This window comes from Mustela nivalis (genome assembly GCF_964662115.1).
Source record: "Mustela nivalis genome assembly, contig: HAP1_SCAFFOLD_2481, whole genome shotgun sequence".
NCBI lineage: Eukaryota > Metazoa > Chordata > Mammalia > Carnivora > Mustelidae > Mustela > Mustela nivalis.
The window spans coordinates 38569-50995 of record NW_028134184.1 but is presented as its reverse complement, the minus strand read 5'-3'; the positions used below and the strand labels follow the sequence as shown (position 1 = coordinate 50995).

The following is a 12427-nucleotide window of genomic DNA, read 5'->3' as shown; positions in this document are numbered from 1 at the left end:
GCCTTATGGAGACGAGTAAACATGAGACATGGACAAAGAGAAAAGTGTTTTGCCGGTTTCCAGTTCCTAGTTCTTGATTCTGAAATTTTAGTTCTGCAGCTCTTCTTTTGATTTTTTAAAAAGATTTTTTCTTTATTTATCTGACAGAAATCACAAGTAGGCAGAGAGGCAGGCAGAGAGAGATGAGGAAGCAGGCTACTTGCAGAGCAGAAAGCCCAATGTGGGGCTCGATCCCAGGACCCTGGGATCATGACCTGAGCCAAAGGCAGAGGCTTAACCCACTGAGCCACCCAGGTGCCCCGTCTTCTTTTGGATTTTTATAAACTTCTGTGGTATCCACCCCTACAGGAACCTGGACATTCCTTTGTTTTTTGTTTGTTTGCTTGCTTTTCCCTTTTGGTTCCTCCAGTTTTCTTTGTGGTTGCTACCACTTGCAAGCAAAGGGTCTTGTAAAAATACCACACCAAGGAAATTCACACGTCCTTAGGAGCTACTGAGTAAGTTCCTGTAGGGGAAGGACAGAATGAGATGCACATTTTAGAGTGATCATCTTAGAATAAGTTTAGAGGATGAATTGGTGTGAGGAGGGGAGGGAAAGGGGCATATTCCTGAAGATGAGATGACAGGTTGGAAGGCCATTATGGTCATTCTGGCAAAGTATGGTGAGTGCCTGAAACAGAAGAGAAAAGGGGGCCGAGGAAAGATTAAACTTACACAAGGTGAGAAGACTAATGAGACTTTATGAAATCTGAGTTTGTGAAATCGGATATTGCTAGGCTTTTTGCACACTTACTTTGGGATCTAATCTTCAAAAATATTTAAATATCTCTGGTGGTGACAACACCATCATCTTTCCAGTGATTAAGAACTCTGAAATCTTTATCTGGCCTGGGCTGTAGAATGTCAGCTGCGGCTTGAGCACAACGAAAAGCCATTGAAGGGTTTTACACTGGTAAGTGGAGGGTGGTCATGGGATTCCTTTTGCATTTTTAAAATGTCATTTTTGGCTGCTGTGAAAAGAATGGATAGAGAAAAGGCAAAAATAGAAACGAATCATTCTCCAATATTTACGGAACATCTACTATGTGTCAGGTACTGTTCTAAACCCTAAAGACAGAATAGTTAACAAGAAACAAAATGAATTTGATGTCCTCTTGGAGTTTTCATTTTAGTTGTTGAGTGAGAAATGAAGCAAATAAATATACATACTAATCAGGGGTTGATGTGGGGTAGGAAGCAAACTAAGCTGAGTGAGTGGACATGGGGTGTGGGGGTTTAGGGGAGCAGGTTGGTATTTTCTATGGGACTGTGTCAGGGAAGTCTCCCTCATTTGAGGAAAGACCTGGAGGAAATTAAGGAATGAGCAGTTGTGCTGTTTGGAGAAGAGCATCCCACACAAAGCAAACAGTAAGCCCAAGGTGGGAGCACATCTGGTGTGTTAAAAGAATGACACAGCGACCAATAATGCTGGGCAAAAAATGAGCCAGATGGCAAGTGGTAGGAGGTAGGTAAGGAAGGTAGTGGGGTCAGATCACATAAAGTCTTGAAGGCCATTGTAAAGATGTGCCTTTAACTTTGTGCCAGATGAGAAGAGCTTGGATGGTTTTGAAGAGGCTTGACTTGATTTAGATTAGAAAAGGATCGGGGTGCCTGGGTGGCTCAGTGGGTTAAGCCTTTGCCTTCATCTCAGGTCATGGTCTCGGGGTCCTGGCATCGAGCCCCGCATTGGGCTCTCTGCTCATCAGGGAGCCTGATTCTCCCTTTCCCACTGCCTGCCTCTCTGCCTACATGAGATCTCTCTCTGGCTCTGTCAAATAAGTAAATAAAATCTTAATGAGAAAAGAAAAGAATCATTCAGGCTGCTGTGTGCACAACGGACTTGTGGGGTTGTGGGGTGGGGATGCTACATTAATTTTTGCTATGGGGAGCTGTCCTGTGCACTGACAGAGACTGGCCTGAATCTAAAACATCACACACACTCATCTGCTTCCCTTCTGAGCTTAAAAGCGAAATACTGTATCTGCAGACAACAGCTCTGTACCATCTTCACCCTGGCCTTATCCTCTACCGTCTCCAGAACAGGGAAAGGGCTGAGATGGAAAGTGATGGAAGACAGACACAGAAACGTAAAGTACTTCCCTAATTTAGCCTATTAGATTCAGTTCAGTGAAAAGGGCATAAATTAAATAACTAAAATATTTTCATTTAGTGCAAAGAATAATGTGATCTTTTTCACCCCCACAGAGAGAGCTATGAACTATAATAGGATACATACAAAGAACTGACAGATCATTTACTTTTAGTAGTCCTAATGAAGCTGAGAAGATTACTGAAATTAATCCTTCAATTTCACTTCTATCACTGGGATACTGTCCCGTTTTAAAACTGGAAGCCTTTCATCCTGAAGTCATGGTGGGTAGCTTTATACTTACCGGACAGAAAGAACACTCGCACTGGCAGGTGACTGGAAGAAAGCCCTCAAACGCTGAGACTGGCTTCATGACTTCTGTCAGCCTGAACTAGATGAAACCGACTCTCTCTAAATGGGAAGCTGCTGACTGCTGGCGGCCTCACACGGTGCAGCCCATACTCCGGCCACTCAGAGGCAGGATACACTGACTCCCTGTATTTAACTGTATCCTCATAGGTCAAGAACACTGGGTAACCAAGTTCCGGACTTAAGGTACTACCCCGCTAACTCGCCCTTAAAAGCCCTTTATCTTTGAATATTCCCTCCCTCCCACCTTCCTAGCCTGGCAAACTCCCCCATGGTCTTCAAGACTTAGGCCACATCAATTCTGCTAAGACGCCTCCCCTCACGGACTTTCCCTGCGCACAGAGCTGTCTTCCAGCTCCTCCAGTGGGCACGGGCACCTTGGTGGGGTCACGCTTTTCGGCAACTTCATTAACGTATAACTTATGGAAATGGAAATTGACCTGAAAATGTTCTGATCCGTATCTTCTTCCTAGGCAAGTCCCTCACCCCTACTAAATTAAGATGATCCCTGAGCTATGGCATTACTGGAAGAAACCAGAGCGCATGCCTGATTCCTGCCATGCTGATGGGTACCAAGCGGGACCAACCTTTTCTTACAACCAGAAGAGCAGGAACTAGGAGCATCTTCAAGGAAGAGCCCTGAGCTCTCTCGCACCCAGTCAAGAAACGAAGCCAGATTAGATGCTCTGTGTTTGCGGAATGAGGTGCATGGGGGCACAAACCTCATCTATGTACGGTTTCATCAGTACTTGACCGACTAACGCTTCTGCATCCCGTGTGTTGTCAATAGTAGCGTAAGTCCGGAGGCAGTGCCGTATGATGTCCACATTGGAAGTCTGAAGCCCTTCTAGCAGCAGGCCTCCCAGGGACTGCTGCAGCATGGCCGTAATGTGGGCTATACACTGCAAGAACAGAGAGACCAGGAAAGAAGGTCCAGGCACAACAGTTTCTAAAAGCTCAAATATATGTGTATAATTTATATACATATGTGTTTTATATATATAAAGCGAGCCTCTAATTCTACCAGAATATATGTAAGATTAAAATCCCAACATTGCCTAGAGAATAACAATGAATCTCTTCTCCCCATGATTGCTTTCATTCTTCCTTCCTTCCTTTCTTTCTTTCTTTTTTAAAGGTTTTTATTTATTTATTTGTCGAGAGAGAGCACAAGCACACAAGGAGGCACAAGCAGAAAGAGAAGCAGGCTTCCTGCCAAGCAAGGAGCCCAAGGTGGGACTCGATCCCAGGACCCTGGGATCATGACCTAAGTCAGAGGCAGTGGCTTAACTGACTGAGCCACTGAGGCGTCCCCTCCCTATGATTTCTTTGAAAGTAAGTCGGCTTCATCAAAGTGAAGTTTAGACAATTACTGAACGACAAAAAGTTATTTGCCTCTTAAGCTACGGAGTAAATCTGACAAACATGCATTTAAACCCAGTCAAGGGCTTTGGATAAATGAACTCTGACTACATCATATGATGTGTCAAGTTACATGATATTCAGAATTAATTTTACTTGCATAGTTTGGAGACTACGCTTGTGTCTTTACACAAAATCTACCTAGTGTGACATAATGGAAGCAGGGTCCCAAGCAGGAGACACTGAAAAAAAAAAAATTCAAAGCTAGCTTCAAAATCCTGTAGAGTAGCAATTATCAGGGAGCAATGCTAGGTCAAACCAAAATCATCCAGGAAATTCACAAACAGCAAATTGAAAATCGAAACCAACACTTGCTGGTCTTACTTTGTCCAGAAGAGGCATGCCTTTGCTCTGAACAGCATGAAACTGTAACTGGTTAAATTCTGAGGCAATTCTCTCCAAAATCTGTCTAGTCCAGAGAGGGCTAGTAGAGACAATTAGAGAAGTATAATTCCCAAAGTTAAAACCTGCCACCCCCACCGCCCCCCATGCCTTACAGCATTCAGGCACCTGCACCTGCACGCCATCAATTTTCAGGACAAACTGTCTGTGCAGCAGGCCCCAGGTGCAAGGGGTGAGGAGCGGGGAGGTCGTAGAAGCCACCGATGCAGCCTGGCCCGGGCCACAGGCCCCAGGCAAGGGGATGGAGCTATTTTAGGTCAGTGTGGGTACAACTGCATGTTTCCACCACGTTCCTCGGGCTCTCCCATTCGTGCCCTTCTTCTCCCTTCTTCTCCCATTCTCTAACCCCCTCCTCTCTCTTGCCCTGTCCTACCGTTCATACCCGAATCCCCCTCTTCTTCTCTGCCTGCCTCATTCTCCCTCCCAAGTACCTCCCCAGTACCAACTACTGCTGTCTCCTCAATCAGCTAAAACTGACCGCCTAGCAGCAACCTGGGAAATCGCTCAGAGCAGCGGACTCCAAGTTTACATTTACCCAATGGCAGAAAGAGCAAGCTCGGTGCTCCGGGAGCTGGTGAGAAATCACTCACAGTGCATCTGCCATCAAGTGTACTGGATACACTTCTCTCTTGCCCCCCACATTAAGAAAGCGTCAACCCCATTCAAAAGGAAGTCGAACAGTGAAAGAAAAAAAAAAACCAAAAACCACAACAAAGGCCCCAAAGTCCCTGCTGGGCTCTATGAGGCATCCCACATCTGAAGATGGGCAGTCAGGTAGTGAGGAAACACACTGTAAGGAAACCCAAAATGTCTGGAGACCTGCCACGGTGTGCCCCGTCCCAGAGCATAACTGGTGTGGAGGGAAGGCAAGCGCTCAGCACGACCAACGCCAATGCCGAAGCCTAATCCCAACCTCTACTGACTGATCCCATGCGCATTTCCTATTTATCCTTATCTCGGCATTTCTGGGCCTGGCAGAGCATGATGGATTTACCGTGCGCTGACGCTGCTCTGGCTTTCCTGACTCTAGAGCTCAGAGCTGCTCTTCTGGAGAAAAAAGTCCTCCAAGGTAATTCTGAGAAAGAAAGTGCACAATGTCTGTTTATCAAGGACAGTGTTGCAAAGGGACAGGATTGTAGACACAGAGCTCACTGAGGTGTTTCTATCTGAGAAGCACAGCAGTAACAGCAAAGACGGGAAGAACACTGGAGGGCCAGCTCCCCAGGGGCCAAACGTGGACATGGCTGGAGGGGCTGCAGGTGCTGCCAAGGGCCGCAGCGAAGAAGAGCCGCTGGAGACACACGGGCTGCAGAAGGGCCGCATGCAGACTGTCTGCTAAGTGTGGACGAACGGGGCAGAAGCACGAGTGCAACGGGCTAGAGACACAAGCACAGTGGAGGCTGACCAGTTCGTTGAATGCCTTGATGTGAAAGGGGGCAGAGACCTAGGACCAGAGAATCGCTTCCTTTGGGATGTGTCCGTTCTTAATCTCCATGAGACATGTGGAGCATATGGTCTCTCAAGTTCCTTCCAAATCTAAAACCTTAATTCCTAAAATTTAGAAACTTAACTCCGCCTGCAGGGGGAGGGACTGTTAGCCTCACACAACAGAGCACGCAGGGCACGCAGGGCACCAGGCGACTTTGACGCAGGCAGCCCAGCTGGTATGTGCAGAACCAGCCCGGGCTACTCCCACTGCACCACTGTGCGTCTCACGGTGCACTCATTTTCCGAGTCACTCATCTACCCTGGCTGATTGAAAATTCACACCAGGAAGGGAACAAGACAATCACAGTATAACAAAGAGAGCCATCATCTTTTTCCTATTTCATAAGCTTTTTCTTTCCTGTTTGTAAATTTCAACTGGATGTGTCCTATACTGTTTCATAATAATATAATGCTGGTGCAAAATACATCAATGGTAATACTCTGGGCATGTCTAGGGAAAAAAATGAGATGGAGAAAAACCAAGATGAATGGTAGGTATGCCTTAAAGATCAACAGGACTTTGCTAGTCCTCAGGGAAGGTGATTCCAAATATAGTTTTCCACTGCAAGCATAATGACGTGTTGGAACTGTGGTCTATAACCAAAGGGTTTATAGGAACGTGTTATAGATTTCACCATTTCATGCTCTCCACTCTCCTGGAGCTACATTCTAGCCACAAACCTGGATTTTCTTCTTGTTCAGAAATGAATTCTAACTAAGCCGTCCCCGCCTAATTAGACTGGATGTGAAGTATTAATTTATGTGCTACTTAGTTAAAAAAAAAAAAAGCTTACCTGCTTTCTTCTGGTGCAGAGGTTTCTTTAGAACTTTGTGAATTTAAGATTTTTTCAATCTTTTCAACTGATCAAATAACTTGTATAAGCCTCAACACACACATCTATAAAAATAAAAATTAAGCAAACAAAAAACGTCACCATCTTTACTCTTAATCATCTTTATTTCCCATGCTAAATGCAGGAAAATATAAGACCAAAAGTTAACTTCAAATATATAGGGCATGCTATATTTTGAATATTTCTATGAAACACAGAATTCTCAAGAATGCCAATCTTAGTTCTAGAATAACCATACTTCCATATTCTATTGCAAGTTTATAGAGAAAAAAAAAAACCCCTAGACTTTGCTTTCTCATATTCTATACTCTTATTTCTTCTTTTCCCCATCCTGAATCTTTCTATGGGCCTTTCTTTCCTATTTTTTTAAAAAGATTTGTTTATTTGAGAGAGAGAGAGATTGCATGTGCGCGTGCAGGGGAAGGGCAGAGGGAGAGAGAATCTCGAGCAGACATCCTGCTGAGCACAGAGCTCAATGCGGGGCTCAATCTCATGACCCTGAGATCATGACCTGAGCCAAAATCAAGAGTCGGACGTTTAACCAACTGAGCCACCAGGCGCCCCTCCATTTGTTTTCTTATGGCCCTTTATTCATGTTTTAACTTTGGCTTCCGATTGTACTGGCCCTCTCAGTTTACATGTGCATATACCTATATGCCCAAGCACCAAATCATTAAAGACCTTTTACACTACAAATATTATCAAAGAGGTTGAGGGACATTATGAAAACTCTCATCCTTAAAGAACAAAAAAATTCAAAGTCATCCATTCAATAAATAATAGTAATAATGAATCCACCCCTGGGAGCTCGATATTCATTCCGATGGGGGGTGGGGGGGGCACGAGAAAATAAAGCAAGAAATACACCCTGCTCTCACAAAGCTTACTGTTTTGTCTGGAAGCGCACGACAAGCATTCTTTGGACAAAAGCTGTGAGGAGATCCAGAGGCGAATTAAACAGAAGGTCCCTCAAACAGGCTTTCTCCCCACTGAGATTTTAACAAATATGCTAATAATACACATAGAAAACATTGTACAGAGCAGCAGGCGAGAGTCAGAAGCCCAGACTCCCAATGCCCGCTGTGCCCCTACATCGTTATGATCATGAATGATATCGGGGACACTTGGAACTGGAGATAGCACTAAGGGGCACACTCCCGGGGTGAGCCCTCAGATGTACAGAGCCGTTGCCTGTCTCACACACCTGAAACTAAGCCAACACCGCATGCTAACTACTGGGAATTGAAAAAATTAAAGTGAACACCAGAACATAAAGAACACAGGATCAGAAAATAACAGCAAACCTACGGCAGAATCCTGAGTTTGCTTTGGAAAGCCCACTTCTCCCCTAGTCTCTAATATAGGCCTATTTTCTTTACAGGGCCGCTGACAATTTATACAGTCGTTAACTGTCAAGCGCTGCACCGACAACAGTTATCACTGTTTCTTGTTCTGGAAAAAGTGGGTGATCTTGAGATCGTGTGGGTACCTCTGAAATTCTGTCTTCTTATTTCAGGTAGATAACGTGACATAATGCATAAAATGCACATGCGTGAGAGCTTTGAAAAAAAGCTAAATTTAGAAAAAAAAGAAAAAAAAAGAAAAAAAGCTGAATAGTTCTGACAAGTTCGCGGAGACAAGAGGAGAGGGCTTCAACTGGCATGCAGCATAAGAAATCTACTGGAGGGTACCTTTTTCTTCCTTATGTCCTCTTGTTTACACACTCGTTCATCTACTGCCCGAATTCCTTCACTGACTGATGACCTGAGACTCTTTAAAAGAATAATAAAGAAAATGTATTACAGACATTGTTTTGTCACATTATCAATTTCCTCATTCAATTCCACAGAAATTAATACCTGTGCACCAGTACTATGCAGATATTGACAAAAAAAAAAAAAAAACCAAACATGATATACCAGACACAGTTACTGTTGAGGGGACTCATGACCTGGGGGCATAATGACATGAAGGCAGGGTCGCATGGCTAGAAGAAGAATGACATATACAGTGAAAGTTATGAGGATGAGGGGGCTTAGAATGGAGAACAGATAATATGAAGCAAAGTACAGGAGAGTCTGGAAATGCGACGGGGCTCGAATCGGACTCTGAAAGCCATGTGTACACAACTGCCGAGGTGGGGAGGGGATGGGGAGCAGATGTAAGTGCACACACACTCAGGGGCAGGGTCAGACAGGCACACAGCCATGTGCACTGCAGGCTTCCTTCTGGAGAGAAGCAGAAATAGGAATGGAGGGCCAACTTCACTGAGATGAAGTCTTTAGATTCTGCATATTTGGAGAACGAAAAAATGTCAAAGCACTGATGCATGATGATGAAATGTGGGTATGGAAATACCAGGAATCAAGAATGAAGAACAGAAGACCAGAAAAAGGCAGAGCACAGAGGTAGAGAAACATGTCCAGAAGCTAATAAATAAAGAGATAATTAGGAATTAGGGCCAAAACAAAGGTTAACAGAAACAACTAGAATGAAGTAGGCATATCACAAAAATTCCACAGGAAGGTGAATTAATTCATTCCATCAACATTATGAAACACCTCCTGGACGTCAGTATTGTGGCAGCCTACAGGGATGCAATGAAGACAGATATAGTCGTATCCCTCAGTGATCTGAGAATCTCACAGAACAGCTTCAGAGTTGGGACCAGAAAGGCAGGTCAGGCCTGTGGCTGAGCAGGACCAAAGTGGCCATAAAAACAGGCCATGGAAAAGGGAGGGGATACGGTGATGGCAGGGGGTGAGGTGGGACGGGAGCCTGTGTGAGTAGAGCAAATCTGCCTCCAGGGAGGGGGTTCGAGAGAAGAGTGGGAGGCCAAAGGAAGGCTAGGCTTGGGAAACAACACCACTATGAGGCCCCGGGAGGAAGAGGCACACCAAGGAGGCAGTGGGAGAGCCCCACAGCGGCTGGTGTGGAATCCAACAGCGGACCATGAAAATCCCTTCCATTCCAAGGAAAAGTATCTTTAACAAGATTTTGCAAAATTCAAATGAGACATAAACCATGGAAAGTATTGGCTACCTCAAGGCACAACTCAAGATTTTTACCTGTTTCATGAACTCTTTCCTGCCTGCCCCTCCCCTAGGCTTCTCAGCACTGATATTTCCGTTACTCTACATTTTTCTTGGTTCTAACTGTGTACTGTGTCTTCCCTTAAATTATGTTCTCCTTATATTCTCTCTAGGATGCAGGCACTGTCTTAGGGGAGGGATGCACGAGGCCACTCAAGCTAGAGGAGACACACAAGGAAGGATGGTGTCGTTTATGACAAGTTTACGACAGGGCATCAGAACGGACAGAGGCCAGAAGTCAGGGCACCAGACACAGACGGGGGGGCGGGGGGGGGAAGACAGGCCAGCACAGTTTTCTGTTAGAACTCCCCCTCCACTGTTCACCCAGGTGGAGTTCCTATTCCCAATGGCTTAGAGGTGGGGAGTCCCATTCCCACAACAGAGATTTTTCTAAGAGAACATGCAAATGTAACATTTATTAAGTATTACATTTTATTTATATTATCCTTCAGTTCCATTAGGGATTACACAGTTTTTGTAGATCAGCCCAGGAACCTAACCACACGTAGATTACGTGTGTGTGGGGGGGATATTTACAAGATTACAAACTGTTAAAATACAAGTCATTCGTAAGTTAGAAACCACTTACATATGACCAAAGTGGCATTAATAAGTTGAATTTGGAAATACGCTTCCTCTCCCCTGACATTTTAAGGTTGTCTACTCTGAGAATATGTCTTCTTCAAATCGAACATTTTTTTTTAGGTTTTTAGCATATGCAAAAACAAAATCATTTACAACTCTTCTGAAGGTGAATATTATAATCATGAACCGTTAAAATACAACCACCAGTACCACCAAACTAACAGATGAAAACAATTCTTAGAGAAAAGCCGACAAGGGCAACAGGCGTCACAGCAGGCGGTTTTCATTAATTGGGGACTTACCAGAACTTCTCTAACTGTCCCAAAGGCACAGAAAGTTGATTGAGGGCTTTGTCCATGCCAACCTAAAGGCAAAACCAGGTTGGCACAAACACATCACGATAAGAAGTAATAGTGACGTAACTATTTAACGATCAAAGCAGTACCAGATTTAAGTTATTTTTTTGGCACAACCGTAATTTGCTATATAACTAGCTAAACAACAGAAGTGTTATTTGGCCATTAATGTTGTTCATAGAATATGAAAAAAATCTGTTGAAATACATGAAACTATAAAAATAAGGGAAGTCATGAGAAACGAAAGTTTCCTTAAGAACAATTTGCCTTTAGATGACATTTTAAATGAATGTGAAAAATTTTCACAGAAGGTGAACAGTTCTCTGTCTGTAATTGATGATACTCAGCCAGCTGATATGAAAGTCTGACGGGCTACGTCTCTCTTAAACATTATTATAAGCCTTGAGAAAAATAGAAATTGAACAGAAGTAAAATTTTCTAGGTTTTTAATCCTATTGGGATATTTATCTTAGTGGTATATTTCCCAAAAGCAAATGTGCATCATTAATTTTAATGCTTCTTGAAATTCCCATGGAGCTGCAACTTTCTGTGCTTCTCTGGACAAACAGATTTAAAACAAAATGAAGCATCAACAAGGAGACTTTTCTGCCAAGTAACAAAATTCAACATTTCTAAACGGCTTTTACAAACAATTGATAAGCTCACTGCAAATCATCCTTATATTTTTATAAAACCAAACTTTTTAAATTTAAATATCAATATTGGCCAATGTTTCCTCAACCTAGCTCTGGCTAACAGATATACCTGGGAGTAAATTAAACATTGTAAGAGTGGTGGACATTTGCTCCTACAAATTAGTCTAAATCAAGGAAGACTTCAGGGTAATCACTTAGCAACTAATAAAACAACCCCTTGTGTATTATTATCCTTTACTTTTCACTGTTGACTAATGAATTTGAAACATAATCAAACTAGAGCAACCTTAAATGAATAAAAACTAAAACAAACAAAAAAATGTATTCCAAAAAGTTTAGTTCTTTTATTAATGAAATTGGTAATTTCTTCAAGTTTCTGGTGGGGTTGGTGGGGTAATCAACTGAAAGGTTTCTAAAAACTCTGCCCTTTTAATAAATATGAAGGAGAGAGAAAGTGTGTGTGTGTGTGTGTGTGTAGGACTTGTGAATTTCAGGTTTACCAAGTTTGTGGAAAGGTTGACAAAATCTGCATAATCCTTGTTGATGAGCTTGACCATGGCTATTTTAAGAAGTTTATAGTAGAGTTTCAGATCTCCTCTTAGTTCCTCCAGCTGGACACGCTTCCTACAGTCAGAAACAAAGTGATCGACATTGAAATCTTCCTGAAAATCAAACCAGAAAGAAAAAATGATTGCATTGATACCACATTTTACATAGAAAAATAAGATCAGAGAAAGAATAAGAGGCCGTATTACTGCAGGGGAACACACACAGGGACATCAGGGGGTCTGCTCACTTCCTAAGATTATGGGAAAGGGGGCCCCTCACCAAGACCATTCTCTCCTGTTGCCTAACTCTGCAGGCATTTTATTTCTTTTAATTATACATTTCAAAGAGGCTCTTCTCAAAATAGAAACAGCTTTTTCTTCTTAATTTTAAAAGTAACAAATGTTCACTGTCAAACTTTCAACCAACCAAGAAATACTTATGTAAGAGAGAGAAAAAAAAAATCACCCACTCTCTAATGCTCTGCAGTTAAGCACTGTTAATGTTTATTTTTCTTCACTATTTAACA

At 43.1% G+C, this 12427-nt stretch overlaps 1 protein-coding gene across 8 annotated transcripts in view; it reads right to left on the bottom strand.

Moving 5' to 3' along the window:
- Nucleotides 1-2182: 2182 nt before the first annotated feature.
- The window catches only part of LOC309858442 (conserved oligomeric Golgi complex subunit 2-like), a 29527-nt gene continuing 19282 nt past the window's right edge, over nucleotides 2183-12427 (bottom strand). The window contains exons 2-7 of one of the 8 annotated variants that reach the window (XR_014308195.1): nucleotides 11853-12014; nucleotides 10643-10704; nucleotides 8355-8435; nucleotides 6604-6707; nucleotides 4235-4343; nucleotides 2183-3399 (exon numbers count right to left, since the gene is read on the bottom strand). Coding sequence is in view for 1 of the 8 variants with exons in the window: in XM_082751134.1 (XP_082607260.1) it covers nucleotides 10639-10704; nucleotides 11853-12014 (228 nt within the window). In the remaining 7 variants the exon portion in view is untranslated. Of the gene's footprint in view, nucleotides 4344-6603; nucleotides 6708-8354; nucleotides 8436-9672; nucleotides 10705-11672; nucleotides 12015-12427 lie in introns of those variants that run through there. The other 7 variants (XR_014308192.1, XR_014308194.1, XR_014308196.1 and 4 more) reach the window with 7 other exon arrangements.